The sequence below is a fragment of the Neolamprologus multifasciatus genome, chromosome 13, assembly GCF_963576455.1.
Source record: "Neolamprologus multifasciatus chromosome 13, fNeoMul1.2, whole genome shotgun sequence".
Taxonomy (NCBI): Eukaryota; Metazoa; Chordata; class Actinopteri; order Cichliformes; family Cichlidae; genus Neolamprologus; species Neolamprologus multifasciatus.
In genome coordinates, this window is record NC_140451.1 from 10,435,336 (window position 1) to 10,453,299 (window position 17,964).

At 42.4% G+C, this 17,964-nt stretch overlaps 1 protein-coding gene across 1 annotated transcript; it reads right to left on the bottom strand.

Moving 5' to 3' along the window:
• Positions 1-13,114: 13,114 nt before the first annotated feature.
• On the bottom strand, positions 13,115-17,734 carry dact2 (dishevelled-binding antagonist of beta-catenin 2). The gene is made up of 4 exons (XM_085182638.1): positions 17,276-17,734; positions 15,929-16,061; positions 15,538-15,831; positions 13,115-15,441 (listed from the first exon to the last, which is right to left on the bottom strand). The coding sequence occupies exons 1-4, from the start codon at positions 17,519-17,521 to the stop codon at positions 13,553-13,555; spliced, it is 2,562 nt and encodes an 853-aa protein (XP_085038764.1). The 5' UTR covers positions 17,522-17,734; the 3' UTR covers positions 13,115-13,552.
• Positions 17,735-17,964: the final 230 nt, after the last annotated feature.

A 17,964-nucleotide genomic window follows, 5' to 3' on the forward strand; every position in this document is an offset into this window, starting at 1 on the left:
TGCCTGTGTTTAGCATCTTCCTGCCTCCCACCTTTCACAAAGAGAGTGGTTTGAGTAATCTTCTTTGCGGGGTAGGCTGGGCTTATTTGCCAGTTGACATTTGGTGAAAGGGTGTTAGATGAAAAAAAGCACCTCACACCATGAGGTAGTACCCTCACACCAAAACCCATTCAGACATGTTGCGTTTGTGTGTAAAGAGGAGCTCGTTTTACCGCTCTCTTCTCGGCGCTGTGGCAAGTGTGCTGATCTGTGCCCAGAGACTCTTCTTTAGAAAGTATTTTTGTGCAAATAAATAAAGATAGTTTGAATAAATTTGCCTGCTTACTTCTTTTCATTGTTTTGACAGCATAATGGATGTAATTGCATGTTGATAACCGGTTTTTGGGACTTGTTATCTTAGCATTATCATTAGAGTAGTCCCGGTTAATTACATTACTCACCGTATAATTACTTTAGTGGGACAACAAGACGAGGGCAATTGTGCAATAGTTGCACAGGTCAGGTTCATCCATTCGGCAGTTAAAATGTGTATCTTTATTGAAAGAGAAATACTTTTAAGTGATTTTTTTCACGGATCTAATGAGTCATTAAATTTTTGGAATCGCTCATTTTCTGCTTAAAATGTTTCGAACCATTAGTGATGCTCTAAATTAACATTATCTTTATGTTTTATTCATTTGTGAGGGTGTTATTCTGAAGGAAAGTGTGTTCATTCATCCTCCAATATAGACACATTTACATATAATGACAGCAAATCAAGTCAAATCAGGATTTCAGCTACTCTTGAGCTATTACTGTACAGCCTGAGGCTAATAAAGTTAATAATGCTTTAAAGATTCAGCAATGCTCAATAATAGCTCTGCACTTTTGAGAATAAAGTCCAATTTTAAAGATTAGCTCACTGCAGGACTGATGAGTCTTTATTTCGAGAGTACCCTTTAGTTTATCTGTACTAGAGAGAATATTTTTGTCTCCAGTCAGTTCAAGCAGTGAACACTTTTTGTACCACTCTGAACGATAAAGCAGAAAGAGGGCAAGTCCAGTAAGGCTGAACAACGTAATAGGAAAGACAGGCCCTGGACAGAGATGAAGTAATGGGTCAGAATCTAAGCCCCTCATTAGGCAGGGGACTCGTTCAAGGATGAAGGAAACTGCAGGGGGTTGCAATGTTAGATTTACTATAAAGAAATGGCAGAGTGCTAGGAATGTGTAGTGAAGTACAAGTCAGCTGACGTTTCTTTGAACTGACTCTCTTTCTTTCTCTCTCTTCAGTTACCATCTCTTTGTGTATTATATGTAGGAAACAGGGATATTGCTTTTTAAACGCATATTAAGATTCACATTTGCAGCTCTGGACTGGAAAGTTTACAGTGAGCCACCTTTTAGTTCCCCAGTAACACAAACAGAACTGTTTAAAGCACCATTTGATCACACTGGTCTTGTAAACAGCTTCGGCCAGTCTCAGTAAAAGTGATAGTAAGAGATTTTATTGATTGAAGTAATCACTGTCATGTTTTTGCCTAAGTACAGTGATTCTAGGTACAATGATTCTTCTTTAGGCTATGTTATTAAAGGGTATTATGGAGGTCTTTCAAGTGTATGACGCAAAGGTCCAGTGTGTCTGCCTGATGAATGTGCTGTCTGGGCATGTCTTCATGGAATGAAACTAAAAGAGCGACTGGCCTCGTGAAACGGACAATAATAGAACAGAAGAATTTGAATTGAAAACAAAAAGTAACTGTTGATTAAAAACAATTTTTTATGGCTTCAAATTGTAAGTAGTTAACTATATAGGAATTATTTGAACCACCATTCAAATACAGATGCAGACGAACTTTAGCAACAAGCTAATGCAAAAAGTAGTCAAAGTACTGGTCTAATCAAATATACTCCATGACAATGAAAATATTAAATGCCTTTTTCAAATGTATACAACTTAAATTAAATTATACTTATATTATATTTGATTATTAAATTAAACATGAATGTATGTTGTTCTCATAAATGAAAACACAGAAAATAAATGCCTTAATATTGTTTTATTTTATTTTAAAATTTGAATTAACATTTGCTTGGTTGCTCATGTAAACTGTGGCATGTTTTTGAAAACGAAACTGAACAAAAACCATAAACATTAAATGTAAAACAGCTTTTTCACATTCATTTTAACACACACACATGCGCACACACACATGCACACGCGCGCGCACACACACATTCTTACTCGAATAACACATATATTTGTGGATAAATATAATACTGTTGTGGAATTACATTTTCATATGTAAGCTTACATTTTCATTTAAATATAGGACCCTGCAGGAGCCTGAATATTGGTAGTTTTACCAAATAATTCAGAAATAAATGTAATGAAAACTACTGATGAAGCTGTATAAACCTCAGGGGATCACAGAACTATTGCATTTCCTTCATCCTCAGGGTGAAATGACTGAATCAATAATCAATCAAGTGCTTATTGAGACATCTCACTCAAAACCAAAGGTCAGGTCAAACTGAGTCAAGTTAAGGCAAGCCCATTTTCTGTGTCAGGTCTCCACAAATCCAAGTACAAAACACATAAACAGCACATTATTATGGAAAGCAAAGCTAGCTAGCAAGCTCAAATGATAAAAGGAGTTGAATAAAAATAAAATAGAAATAGAAATAATAGGAACAAGAGCTAAAATAAAACAAAAAAGAGGTAAGAAAACAATTACAGTGGACTCGACAAAACCATAACGCGTCTCAGAATAACAGAAGGTGAAAATGTGTAGGTCTTTAGAACTGATTTAGATAGGTCCTTATATGGGATGGCAGATATTTCCAGACCAGAGGAAAAACAGAGAAAACCTGCTTGGTGTCAGTGTTTAGGCAGCAGAGGGGCATTGACAGAAATGACTGAGTTGCATGAATATTTGTAAAAAACAATATTACAATGCAATAGTTGGTGAGACTAAACAGACATCAGACAGATGGCACGGCTGCAGCACTAGCTTGGCTAAAACTGGTCCAGATTATTATATCTCCAGCTCCAGAGTCTGCTTTTTTCTGCAGTGGAGTGAAGTACTGATTTAAATTGCTAAAACAAAACATACAAACAAATAAATACAAAAAATTAACATAAATGTTACATGAAGTTATACCGCAGTAATAAAAGCAATGGAAATGCAGTGTGCTTTCGCAGTAAAACAATATTCTAACAAAAGTATTTAATCAGTAATGTTTGATTTGAGGTTTAAGAGAGAAAATGATTGCTTTCAACATTAGAGGGATCCAGTGTTCTCCAATAAAAGCAGCTCCACCATACTGACTCCAGCATGTGTCAGGAAACAGCCTCTACAGTAAAGAGCCTTTTGTCAGCAGGGTAGCAGCTTGCTCTGTCATTATGCAACAGGAGCACACATCACTTCTTAACTGAGCTGTTTACATTAGGTGATTGATGACAGTTATTCCCCTGCCACCTCTCCAGCAGGCTCAAAGGTGCATTTAAGGTTTACAGTACTCCATTACTGGTGCATATGCATGCCTTGTTAAGAGGGAACAATGTCTCAGGAAATTGATCTCACACATGGATATGCTGCTTGGACTTCCAGCCCAGATTGTTGCTGATGTCAGGCTAAAGTGAGGCCAGATTACTGTCCTCTGACCCTTACTTAGAATCTTCTATAAATACAACCTGGTTTCCTGGTTGACAAATCCACTTATGGGACAGAGATGTCCTGTCTTCTTTGTAAGAATGTGCCATATGTTGATGTCCTGCCTGCTGATGCGATGAAAGGAGCGATGAAGCGGAAGAATAAGAGCAGAGACGTTGTTTGCCATTAGCATTCTCCCCAGTTTGATGGAAAAGTGATGTACAGGCTCAGTTCTTACACTGTTGACGCCTCAGATTAGCTTCCCTTCTGTGGCTGTGTGTTTTTCCTCCACGGAGGATCCATAGACTTCACTGCTGCTGCTGTGGTGACCAGCATCCTGTGCCTCACTGTAGGACTGCCCAAGACGCTTGGTAAACACAGGAAATACAAAGCCACTAAATACATCCCTACTGTGTTTGGAGGACTGCCATGACAACACATAGTGGATCTCCTGGAGAGCTGGGGTGTTTGTTAGGTGGATACACACTGAGATATGCCCAAGCGTTGCCCTTCTGTGCAGGGGCATGCAGCTTTGGCTCATGTGCTGCCTGTCACTCCACTAAAATAAGAAGCTCTCTGGCTGCAGGGACACAGTTTGCTTAAGACAGGAATCTGTTCTTGGCTTTCACACATGTTGAACTCTACTGGAATGCTGGGCTAAAACTCTCAGCCTTAATCTGCTTCATGAATCTGTATGCTGGAGTTTTGAGATAATTCCAGTGATCCTCATGCGTGAACCATAGAGGTCAGACCAAGTACGCGCTGACTTCTCTGGTACATGGATGAGGATCTTCAGACAGCTTCAGATTAGCTTTCTCTCTGCAGAAACGACCGTCAAGGCTAATGTGCTCTATGAGCACGAGTCAGCTGGAGACAGGATCAAAACTGGACTTTCTAGCCAAACGGTCCCTGCCTTATTGTATTTTTTTTCTTCCTTGCCCCTCTTTTTTTCTTTAGAGTTTAATAGCTTTCCTGACTAGAGAGGAGGAAATCCAAATCTGCACACACATCCTGCAGAGAGGACGTCTTTGCTGTCATTGATCGCACCGAGGAAGGATACGCTTTTTGGTGCAGCTTGTAAAAAGCAGTGAAAAGAGACAGGCATTGATCAAGCTGAAGCACACCCAGCACCGATCAATAAAATAGATCGTCTAGGGAGCCACGAGCGTGAGGGCGTCAAATTAAACTGAATGAGGGCTGAAGGCTGCTGGAGAGCAGTCTGACAGGAACCTCTAAAGCTGTGCGTCACCCTATCTGTCATCGTTTTCTTTATTTATTCAATGATTGTGGCATTTGTTAGGTGGCGCCGAAAAGGTAGCGTGACTACATAAGCCTACCTGAGGCCATAGTGAGCAGAGTTCCCACAGAATATACTTTAATATTTGTTTTGACATGAAACTCCCCACCACCTAACCTTGCAAGAGCCACAGACCTGTATTGTTTCAAAAGAGCTTTTCTGTAAAAGTAAAACTGCTTGTACTAACAAAGTGGCACGTGGTTCGCTGATCTTTAGCACTCCCTTTCTCCGCTTGTAGTGTACATTTCTATGAGTTGCCCAGACGTGTTGCTACTGATTTATCTGTTGGATTTGTGCCATTAGTCAAGGCCTATCACTGCCAAATATTTATATGGTTAACTAGATCTACGCAGATTTTCAACAATGCTTTGATGTTCTTGAACTTCTTCATGTGAAAACACCTCCAAAAGCTCAAAGGGTGTTATGTTTTTGATACAGGTGAAGCCCAGCTGCTCTTATTGTAATGAATGACACACACACACACATAAAGATAAGGGATCTTACTTGCATTCCTCCTTTGAGACCCTCTAAACTCTCTGTCCTTCATGTGCAAATCCCTCAACAAGCTGGCATAGTGTGTCCCCCTGGGTTGTCCTGTTCAAAGGAGCTGCAGGGTCAGACTTGGCAGGTCAACCTCAGAGTGCCAGAGTTTACCCCCAAACTATCCCCCATCCTTCTAAAAACACAAGGCCCCCCAGATCTACTATCATCCTTCCTCACGACCCAGCCCCGTGTTGATTTACTGCCTCAGTGCACACCCCGTATAAACATATCATCCTCATGTCATCATCCAGGCCTGCTTCACTGAGCTGACGTCCACATTTGGATGAGTTATCCACTTCTCTGCAGTTAACACCATGAAACATTAGTCATAACCAGGCCAGTTTTCTCCAGAAGCCCCTTCATCTTTGCCTGCAGAACATTTATCAAACACTAATCCTGGTTATCTGGAAGCACATTCACTCTCAGGTGTTAATGTTTATCTTAAGAGCCATAAATGGGAAGTTCATTTGCTGCCCTTTTAACATATTTATGCCAGGAAGCTGTGGCGCTAACATCCAAAAGCGATAACAGAAGCCTCGCCGTATGTTTCCTTCCACTTCCACAGCATGCAGCTCATACAATATAGAAATATGATCATTAGTGAAATAATAGGGGTTTTTTTTTTTATCTATTTGAAAGATCCTTTTAGAATGACTTAAACCCCATTTCCTGTCGTAATTCTTCTCTTCAACTTTCCCTACTACCACAGTAAAAGGGCTTAAGGCCAGCCCTCCCCCATCAGCTGCTTTTGTGTCATGTTTCAAAGACCCATTCCTCAGTACAACATAAACAAATGACACTCGAGTGCATTCAAACAAACTTTGGCCCTCTGGAGCTTCAAATTATTAGGTTTCACGTTACGTATTTACATAAATGTGTAGCGTAAACTGTCCATCTCTTATTTTTATAACTATACTGGCATTTTATGTTTTTTTTCTTTTACAAATCTATAAATTAAGCTATGAAAGATATTTTGGAATATTTTGTGTTATCTCTGTGTTTCCTGAAGGTGCAGTGGGTTGATACCACTTGGTCTGTTCCCTGCATGACCCCTGACCCCTGTGATGAGAGAAGAGGCCTGTCCAAATCAGCTCTTTGACAAGACCTCAGGGTGTCCTGCAGTTTGTTAGTGGAGCCAGATGAAATTACATTTGTCTGCTCCACAGCTTTCTGTTTGTTTGACTTTTGCCTTGAGACACTGAAAAAAAAGGCGAAATAGAGACTAATGCAAAACAAAAGGACAGAAAGGAGGTTCTGAGTTAGGGTGTGTTACAGAAAGAGCCTTATTATTTCCCGCAGTTTCTTAGTGTTGGATCTTTTCCATTGCACCTGCGAGCTGGGACCTGTCTCAGATGAGGGGTGTGCAAGCTAACCACTGTACCTTGGAGACAGAGGCAAACAAACGAAACGGCAAGATACTGACCCCAAGGAAATGTGGCACTTTCCACCATAACAAGCAGTTTCCCCCAGCTGACTCGAATTTAATTGGATGCTTTCAAGAAAACACAGCGTGTGTATTTCATTAGAATTTCTTTATTTGATGGTGCTTTTCCTTTTAAATCAAGTAGCTATTTAAAATTTTTTTGAATTGCTTAAATGAATGAGGAGCACTTGGGATCATAAATCTGTGACAAACAAACAGTTTAGAGCTCCTAAAATTAACAGAATATTGACTTGTTTAAAACAAGCCAGCTGAGCCCATCTTTAACTGGAACACATGGACTGGGAAAGAGACAAATGGGGAGTCCTCGCTCAAAGTCTAAAATATTTTTACAGGTGTTAGGCTCGAGTCCATTACGGTTGGAGCTGTAGAAAGCCACAGCTTTCAAGTGGTCGGCTGCAAACGCTCCCAATGGGTTTATGGCATCTTGTGGAAGGAGAGCAGTCACATGTGAAGGACAGGCAAACAGAGTGGAGGTGATAACTAAAGATAGCTAGAGGTCAAAGATAAAATGCCTGTAGCTTGGTGGGTGAACGAATAAAGGCTTTATTTTAATAGAGATATTATTTGTATGCACAGATGTGCCTGAAGTCGGGAATATTCGCAGAAAGAACTGATATGTTGGTAGGTGAGAGTCTTGTTAGTAGCCATATGGGAGCAGTAAGGAGGGTGATGGGGCGTGAGGGAGGTACCTGTTGGGTCTCATGTACTCCTGTCACTCTGATCTTATCAGGGGGCCAGACCAAGAGGAGGACCAGCTGTCACTCTCCCCGCTCTTTTGATGTCCTCCTTCAGAGCTCTCACACAACGCTTCAGAGGAGTCAAGGCTTGTTTTTTGTTCATGATGAGAATTGGTGGCTTTGTTGGCGAGCCAGTTGACAAACCCAACAGTAGGGGGAAAAATGCAAGATAAAGCAAGATAGTTAGTGCTCTCTGAGGATGTATGAGGCCCGGGTGGTTCAATTTAGTAGTTTAGAGCCTGAGGCTGGACAAAAGAGAAGCAATTCCTTGAGCTGAAACAGGACATCCTGCTCATAAAAACGCCAGGACATTATCACGGAGACACTGAAACTGATTTTTAAAAAAAAGGGGAAATGTTACCTAATACTTCACAAATACACTCTCCATTTTCCATAATGAGCTTATGATTTATTTCTTTTTAAATTGCACACTTTAGGTAGAGTCCCACTAAGCTACAAGGGGACTGTGGAGTAATCATTTTCCCTATCCAAGCGTGAAAACACTAGGAGTGGACTGTTTTTTAATAAAAACACCGACATGCTTGAGCGTTAACTAATAAACTTAAAGCATTACTGGATTAAAAGTCAATTTTCCATATCCGACTGATTTATATAATCTCAACTGTTTTTAGCTGAGAGAGCATGTTCACACCTTGCTTTCTGGATCCCTACTTCAATGTTTTTAGCATTCATATATTTACAAAACAAGAGTGGTTTTTAGCCAAGCAGGGAAGGCAATATATATTATATGGATAGTTGGGTGAAAGTAATGAAGTGTTCAGATATTTGTGGTTTCCACAAGATAAACCCAACCACTTAGATTTACAGGAAATATCCCTGTTGAATTACAGATAGCTTGTAAGTAAGGTCAGTAGTACTGTTAGATGTGGCAGCATTAAAATCTTGTTTCCGTTTCAATTCCTGAACAGTGATAAAATATCATGATTTGCTCCAGTTCCACGACACCATAGGCCACACAAAATACCATTTTACCACAAGGAAGCAATTTTTAGCCTTGGTGGCTCATTGTGTGCTGTTCTCTGGTAGTCACATAACACATAACAGAAATCAAAGTCCAAGCACAGCGTTACTGAGTGAGAGGGACAACAGTGTTATATTACTGATTTGAATTTAAACATGCCCACCAATATAAAAAAGCTACTGTAGTAAAAATGTACCGTTGCTTGCTGTTAATATTTCATTCTTAGCGACATCAGCATTTTATTATTCAAGGAATCGCACATTATTGTAAATGACTAAATTTGGAAAATACTTTTCCACTTGCACATCTGTCTGTTTGACATTTATGATTTTTAATTGAAACGCCTCAGCAGCGTGTGGATTTATTTAACCAATCAGATGTTACTTTATTATCTGAGATTACTTTGATCTCCATCCAAAACTGTTTACTTTCGTTGATGATCAGATACCTGAGCTTCCACTGAGGTTTGTATTCGCTGTCAAATTGATTATTATTATATTGTCGTTAATTTTGTCTGCACGTATTTTCTCACAAATGTGTGTCTTTACATGGATTGCTAATACAATCTGTACTGTAGTCTGCCCAATTACCTGTCTGCCATTGGTTTGGTTTTTTTCATATTAAAAAAATCTGATGATGTTGGCTTCAAATGCTAGAACCCCACGACTCCCTCACATGCGTGCACAATCTTTGTATCAGACAATTGCTTAGCAGGAGCAAAAATACTCACAATGCCCTCAGTTACTGAGAGTGCGTGCCCTCCATACACTGCGAACTTTTGAACCAGCTCTTGACCACAGCTTGAAGGGAGTAGAGACAATGGTTAGTAAACATGCTGGAATGAATGAAGGGATTAGGTATTAAATGACAGGATGTGCTTAAAGAGGAACAGGTGGTAGCTGAGAAAGGGCCAGCTAAGGCCTAACATCATGCATCTCCATGCAGCTTTTTCTCAATTTTCTGCATTTTCATGCTCTGTCTCTATTGCTCTCCATCTTTCACACTTGTCTCTGGTTGCTCATCTCTTCCTGTTCACATCCCCGCTTTTCTAAAGTGTTGTCTCTCTGTTCGCTATCTCTATTGTCCACTTCTACACAACCAGCGAAGCCTGCTCCTTAACCCAAGTCTCAGACTATTGACATTCATTAGATTGGACATTCCGGTCCAGCCCCATTCATATGTACAGTAAGCAAAGGGACAAAAGCCTCCCCACACACTACAGAGCCCATCCCCCATGCAAAGGACTGCAGTTGAGTTGCTGGTTGAATCAGTGGCTTAACTAAAAGCGAAGAGACTACAGTTAAAAACCCAGTCATCTTGTCAACATGATCGCTCACCACAAAATATCTGGTGACATTTCAAAATACAACCACAGTTTTCACTAAGATGTCATGTTGATAAACATACATCTCTTTCAGCTGATCTTAAGTTCTCATATGAGCCAAATCTGCAATCATCCTTCAGAAATGAGTCCATGATAATCTGAAATAAAAACGACTAAATGAGCTACAGCCGAAATATGGCCATGACTCGGCTGTGGCTGTTCTCATGAGTCAGTCTGCTTTGGCTCTGTTATCCAACATGTTAAACTAAAGTTAATCCTTCTTGTTTTCTTGCAGGATCCTGGAAAAGCATGAGACCCCCTCCTGGGCTTCCGGGGGGTTCCACTTTGGGCAGGAGAGGAAAGCTCCTCTCATCGGAGTGGTAATGAGTTTCTGAGCTCACATTTGTCAACATAGTAAATCCACATCTTATATCTGAAGCCCAGCACCCTCTTTCACATGAGGGAAGCAACACAGCCTCAAATAAATCATGTAAAAAAAAGAACTACATGATGGGAAATATACAACCAAGAAATGAAGAGAATTACACAATAAGCAGCGTGAATTGAAAAAGGAGTATTATATACTGGAGTAACTGTGATGAGGAGATGAAACAGACTGCTCGATGTGGTATTAAGCGCTGTGAACATGCAGGCAGATTGGGAAGGGCTGGTGTGGATCGGGTTTTGGGATTACCTCATGCATGTGTAAGAGCAGAATCCCTCCTCCATCTGTGACCCAGTGTGAACCAAGTCAAAATTGAATTACTGTAGTACCTGTCTGTGACACGCCCTTTGTTGTTCTTTTTCTGCTCTCAGTCACGCTTGTTTGTGATATTTACCTTGTTTTGCAGATGTGACATTGTTACAGAATTGCTAACTTCAATCTAAAATAATCTGATTCCCTTTTTTTTTTTTATCTCTCTTGTTATTTTTGGGACTTTTACAGAGATGGAGCTGTGAATGGACTATTAATCAAATCACATGCATGTTAGCTGAAGAAGTAAGGCGTTCATGCATAATAAGATCACTGTAACTGTAAAAGCCAGCTCAGTGGCGTGCGTTCTTGGCACCGTTTAACTGTCCTAGTACTGAAAGTAAATTAGCATTACACATGCACCTATTTATAACTCCCTGAAGACTCACAAGCCTGGTCTGCATGTGCGTGTAAGGAAACCTAATGTGCTATTTAAATGTTTCTACTTACTTAGGTAATGTACCATCACTGCTTTGATGCTATTTCAATCAAGACTTTTTACAAAAGTATGATATTTAAAAACACTAAACGAAACACCTTTGTTAACACCTTTGACTGGCAGGTGTGAGCCAGGAAGATGCCTCATCTTGTTTAGATGTGATCATTTACCCATGTGTTCACACGTATATGGTGTCAGGCTCAGAGCAGAGTGGCTGTAATGAGATCCCACACGACATCTGTAGTCCTTCAGTATGACTTGACCCGTATCCACTGGGAATCCTTCTCCTATGTGTACACAACTTTAAACCCTATAAAATGTCATGGGAAGATCCTGTTTGCAGGTGTTTGCCTGCATACATGATGCTCAGCGTACTGCTTTCAGTTCCACCGTGGTTTCATCACCTTGGCAAATTATTTCCCCCAGGTATCCGAGTATAATAACAGTTAAGATCCTGACTGATTCTGCATGAAAACGCAAGATTTTGCGTGGAATGGGCTTGCAGTAGACAGCCAGGCTTGCCCTCTTGCCACAGTCTCAAACAGCGAGTTAAAAGAAAGTAACTGGCTGATATGTCGGACACGGAGGAACACAATAAAGAAAGCCCAGAGACGGCAAGCATAAAACAAGACCCCTGACCTCTTTGTTATGACGAGATGCTCTCTCAGAGATGAGCTGGCCCTACATCTGGAAAGGTCACTGAACACACAAGGTCAGGCCGTCGCGATCCTGCAATACTCAACATCAAAGACAAGTCCAGCTCCTGTCATGCTCTCTCTGAGCTGGGCTGAAAACAACAGCGTTAATCCCACCGACCACTTGCTGACACTCTTACAAAGAGGACAGAGGTCAGCTGGATGTACGAACCCTAATAAGCTGTTTTGATTGTTGCAACTTTGTGAACTTAAAGTGCTGACTTAAATCAGCATGCACCCCGTCCCCTTTTTCCCCTTTGTGTCTAAAACGAATAGAAGAAATGTGCTTCTGCTCTTTATTGAGCATTTCTATTTAAAAGAAAATGCATTTTTTAAACCTCTGAAGGTAAAGTGAACATTTCTAGTTAAATATGAGCGAGACTCACGCTGAATAAATGATTCATGAGCCAAAAATAATAGCCTTCGTAATGACTGGATTTGCAGGGACCACATCAAAGCAAAATTTGATCAAATGCTGAAAATGTTTGTCAGGCCTGTAAGCTTCTTAGTTGTGAACTTTAAGGTCACTGTGGCCTCCTGATGGGAGAAAACATTATCAAATATGACCAAAGTAGAGAGGACTGATTTTTGGAAGTGCTGCCTACCTTCATTCATGCCCTTTCACTCACCCCATCTCTGAAAGAATTTTAATGGAAAGATACCGAGGCAGGCTTTTTAGAAACGAGATTATTGGGCAACTTCATGCAGCTGCCCTCTGCCTAAGCTTCTCATGACAGCTCAGAAATGAGGAGGCTCTTATCATCTGTCATTACTTCTAAATCCCATGTGCCCCTTGCTATACACACCGACTGATTTTAAAAACTGCACGTCTCTCCACAGAAACCCGAACCTCTGCAGCGACCGTCATCTAGGTGTCTGTTTGCGAAACTCTAGGAGTGGGAGTGTGTGTTTTAGTTCGTCATTGCGAGTATTTACTTACATTCAAACGAATGGGGCTGATAGGTTTAACCCTGTAATTAAACACGACTGGTTTGATTGTTGAAGCTGCGACTTATTAAACCAACAGCTGGGCAGAATCAGGAAAGCAGATAAGGAGCTATCTATGCTAAACTGGGCAGCCACAGTGGGATGTTTGTGAGGATTAAGTAGAGACTTCTCCAACATGACTGATAACAAAGAGAGAGCAGAAGAAGAAGGAAGTTACCAGATAAGACACTGGCGACACTGTTTTGCTCACTGGTTCATTTGAAAAATGTCTACAGTATCTAGCTGTCTGAATATATGAGGAAAAAAGGACACAGTGTACATTAAATATCAGTTTATTCAAATAAGATGATTAACTATAAGCAATAAGCAAGTGAAAGTAAAATGGTAACTAAGCAAGATTATTTCTCATGTACAGAGAGTTATAAGACAGAGAAATAAAATTGTTCAATGCAGCTGCAAGCTATGAGAAAATTCCATTATAGCAATATGTATTTTAAAATAATAAGTGTAAGGGTTGCATTTTATACATGCAGTACATACAGTGATTTTTTTACACGTTCAGATTCATTCATACATTGTTGTTGTTTTTTTCTGTGTTTTTTGTCATAGTAATTACACACTCAGTGCACAAATGCGATCCAACTTGAATTAGGGGTTTTCTTACAATAGATTGCATTAGATCTTAACAGTTCTGGGAGGCTAAAGCTCTCTGTGTTTTCCCCAGGAATTCTCATTGTGCCTGGAGGAAACTGTTCTACACCAGGGTCATGACCTTTAAGGAGGCTGGCTGGAACCGACGAATCTTCTTCTTCAGGGCTCTGGAAGCTTTGATGCGGCAGGCTGTGGGCTCAGGGCGGGGTGGGAGCTGCTTGAGGGGCCTTCCAGCTGCGGTGGGTCCCAGCGCAGCCTCAGCCCACACCATGCTTCCCTCCTCATCGTGGCTTTCTGCCTGCTCTCCCTCGTACAGGGACAGGCTGCTGTCGGAGTCTGAGAAGGATTGGAAGCTTTGGCTGGACTCGCTATCTCCGAAGCGGTTGGTGGTGTTATCGCTCATCTCTCCCTCGCTGCTTTCAGCGATGGTGGAGTGAAACAGTGAGGCGCATTCAGCTGAATACTCAGACTCACACCTTGGAGGGTAGTGACTGGTAACGTGAAAGGGTGCTGGAGGGTATTTGGCATTAAGACTGTGGAGAAAAGAGCTAGAAGACACGGAGGACTGGAAGGGGAGTGCAGGTCGTATCCACTGGCCTGGCTTGGCACTCATACTCCGGACCATCTGCATGCTCCCTGGTGCCAGAGCGTGGGGCTCTTTTGACCTCAGACGCTGACCACACGAGGCCAGGAACATGTCCGCATCAGAAGGCCATTTGGCAGTCATCTGCCTCTTCTTCCTCTGCTCTACAGGCTGCTCATACTCCAGAGCCTGCAGTCTGGGGCTTTTGCTGGACTTTGTAACCACTTGGCTGGTATGCGACTTTGGGTGGGTCTTGTGGGCAGACATGAGTCCAGGACTGTAGAGGCTGGAGTCTGAGCCTGAACCCTGTCTGTATCCCTCTGTTTGACAGGTGGGATTTTTCTGTGTCGCTTTCCCCTTTCCCGATCTTCTGTGGTCTCCCTTTCTTCCAGTGCTCATCTCTCTGGTCCTCTCACAGAAGGAGTCAAAGTTTTGGTGCCTCGCAGCTCGAGGCTTCTCGTTGGTTTTCCTTTTCAGTTTCAAAGCCTTGCTTTTACGATCTGCCTGCCTAACTTTGACCTTCTGAGATCCCGCAGGGACAAATTTGGCATGGACAAACTCAGGTGAAGCTGTGTGACTGCTATGAACCTCAAAGCCTTGACTTTCCTCTGCACTAGAGCTATGGGTCATCACTGGTCTTTGCCTGTGATCCTTCCTATCTTGTGGCCTTGGCTCTGGATTTTCTCCACATCGTTTGTCAGAAAGGCTCTTTGCTACACTGCCATACCTTTCTTGTGGTTTATCATTTCTCTTCAGCGATGAATAGGTGACCTCATCAGAGCTGTACTCCTTTATGGCAGCAGGATAGGAGTACTGCTGTGGCACCTGTGGGCCTCTCACCGACTGTCTATGGTCTGCAATATCGACTAGCTCTTGGCTGGAGTATGCCATGCAGTGTCTCTTCTCGGTGAAGTCTAATGGAATGATGTTTGTCATCTTAGTTGGAGGAGGCTGCAGCATAAGCACCTCTTTCTGAGCCACTTCAGAAAAAACACTTTTATCTTCAATGGGTTTCCTGCAATAGTCACTGTGTTTCTCCAGAGTTCGACTTCCTGCATCACCCTGGATTTTGCTCAGGCTGCGCTGGAGAAGGTTGTCAATGTAATGTGTCAGTGTCTTTGTCTCATAGGCCTTTTCTAGGGTGTTGTAATTGTTTCCTGGGGGTCCTTGACCCTCTAGTAGTCCATACATGCTTGCTTCACCCCCATTGGAAAAGATGGGACTCTGGAGAGCCACCGCGTGCAGGGGGCTGGGATAGTGGTACTTTTCAGTCCCAATGTGGGACTCCAGATTGCGCTGAAACTTTGGGTCCCCTGTGGAGGTCTTAAGGTTTGGACACATTGGGGGTTTCTTTGCATCTGCAGACTTGTAGTAGCCTGGAACTTGAGCCAGCATTCTGTCAAGATCACCTGACGGAAACAAAAACAGACATTAACTTTCCACAGCTCAGGCTCCTTTTACAAGAAGAAAGACTGTCTTAATAAAAAATTAAGAGATGTCATTACCAGTTGACACAGGTCTTGGCCGCGCCTGTTCGGAGCCTGTAGCGCTTGCACGGATCCTGCTGCTGCCCAGATGAAGGCCTGAACCCCGCGGAGGATTAGGCTGGGTAGTGCTCTCATCAGCAGAACGTCGGCGGCATACATCAACTTGTGGTGGTGGAGGGCTAACGTGACAATTAGAAGGGCTCATGGGAGCGAGGAGAAGGCTTGTTTGTGAAGATGACAGGCTCTCGCTGTACACTGAATTGCACGAGTTTGACAGGGAGCAAGAGCCGCCATCACTGAGCTCATAGAAACCTTGAAAGAAAAGGAACAATTCAATGAGGATCTTCTCAGTATTTAAGAGTATGTGTAGTAGGTTGGGTGTATGCTTTAATATAGTATGCCACCACACCTGAACTTGGCCTGCTGTCACTCTCCAGCTGCTCCGTGGAGGCCTTGCTCACATTCAGCTTCAGCTCACTGATCTGCTGGTCCAGCTGCTGCAAGTGAGTCTTCAGGCCCACATCCTGCTTTCGAAGACGAGACTGAAAAACAGGCAACACATACAAAAGTGTGAGTGGTACACCCTAGAACAAAGACCGTCTCTAAAAAGATTTCCTTAGAAAGGTAGAAGATTTCTAAGCTACACAGTAAAGCTTCCCATGCAAACACGGATTTCACTCAGTGTTTCTTTGTGCCAGTCTCTGAACAGGAAAATTGGTCTTAAAAGTCAAAGTCTATGTCAGTAATGCTGTAATTCCATTCAGATTAGGTCTGTTGTTTAGATAAAAGAAGCTCTAATGTAGAACCATCAGAAAAACAAAAGCGACTCAGCTGTGGCTGATGATTAACCCCAGCAGGACATGGGGGAGCATGGAAGAAGCAGTGGTGGGTAACTCATTTCTCCCCCACAGCGAGGGGCTGGCCATTGTGTAAACTACTACAGGAGGAAAGCTTGGGGGTTGGGGCGAAGCACTGCTTACTTTGCAGCTTGAGTGGGGTATTTACTGTTACAGTGGTTCTTAAAGTGAAATCTCTGGAGACAGTGCCTGCAAACACACTGTTTTATGAATGCTACATTCTCTTGGAAGATCACGTTAGATCATCTGGTTTCTATTTAAACTGAGACCATTCTTGGAAAACTCCCAGTGGTTATCAGCATGATTGCAAAACGCAATTTAAACCTTATGCTGTCTGATGCATTTGACCAGAGTTGCATGTCAAGTATAGCACCCTAATCCCTTGCACTTCCTTTAAAATGCTTATAACAGCAGCCAGCATGGAAAAAGCTTGTCATGGAAAACTCCACAGAACTCTCTGTCTCCACAACTCCTCTGATGAACAAGACTCCCTTGATTCTTATCCACAGCAAAAGTTCTATTTTTTTTAATTTCCCAGCATTAGTGGTTAATGATTGAGGTTTGACCCCCTGCGGTCCTCGTGCACCAAGTGTGCGCGCACACAGCTAAAAAGTCCTCGGGTCCTGCAGTGAACCTTGATTTATGACACCCATCCTACTTCCTACCCCCAGCTGAGGACATAAAAGTGTGTCTGGTAATAATTGAAGGCGGATTGCACATGAGCATCAGCTGACGGAAACACCTTCTATACAAATAAACTGTTTATTAAAAATAAATAAAAAATAAATAAATGTGAGCAATAAAATATCATGACAGCATCAAGCTGTGCATAAGCATAGTATCACAAGAGATTCTGTTGTTTTTATTCTTTATAGCTTTTTAATGAAATGATATCTTACCAGCTGTTGCTTCAGGGCTGTCAGGGTCGCCTCCAGTCGCTGCTCCTCGGCCCCCATGACCGAAGTGACCGGTTCCTCTTGGTCGACTCTCAGCGCCCAGTTCACCATATCGCTCTGTCTGTCCCGGAGAAGCTGCAGCTCGTGCAGCCCTGCCAGAGCAGCCTGCAGCCTCTCTCCGACCCTGCTGCGGTCCACTACGGCTGCTGCGCCCAACATCCCCGTACAAGAGCCCTTCCTGCTCAGCATGCTGAATGATCAGCGCCGCCCGGGAACATCCAGAAACACAGTGCCGTTAAGGATAACCGCTTCCCTTCTCCCCCGGCTCTTGTTGTGCTGTTTGGATTTTAAACTACCTGTTAGAATAAATTTTGAGTAGAGAATAGAGACTAAGCTCCTCCCACAGACCAAACGGTCCTCCTCCTTATTGGCCGGCACGTCGGTCCCAATAAACATCTGGTTCCAATCCTCCCCATTCAAGTCCTCGCTGACTGAAGCTGCCCAGGCATGCGCAAAGTTCATCTGCGTAATACCACAAGATACCGCAGACACTTTATTATGCGATTTCCATCATTCTTTTGTTGCTATTAATCTCTCCAGTAGCGGAGCAAAACAAAGATCCGGAATCATCTTTGTGGACATCTGCCAATGTTTTCAGGGAAAGTAGACATGTGAATAAAAACGACAAGTAT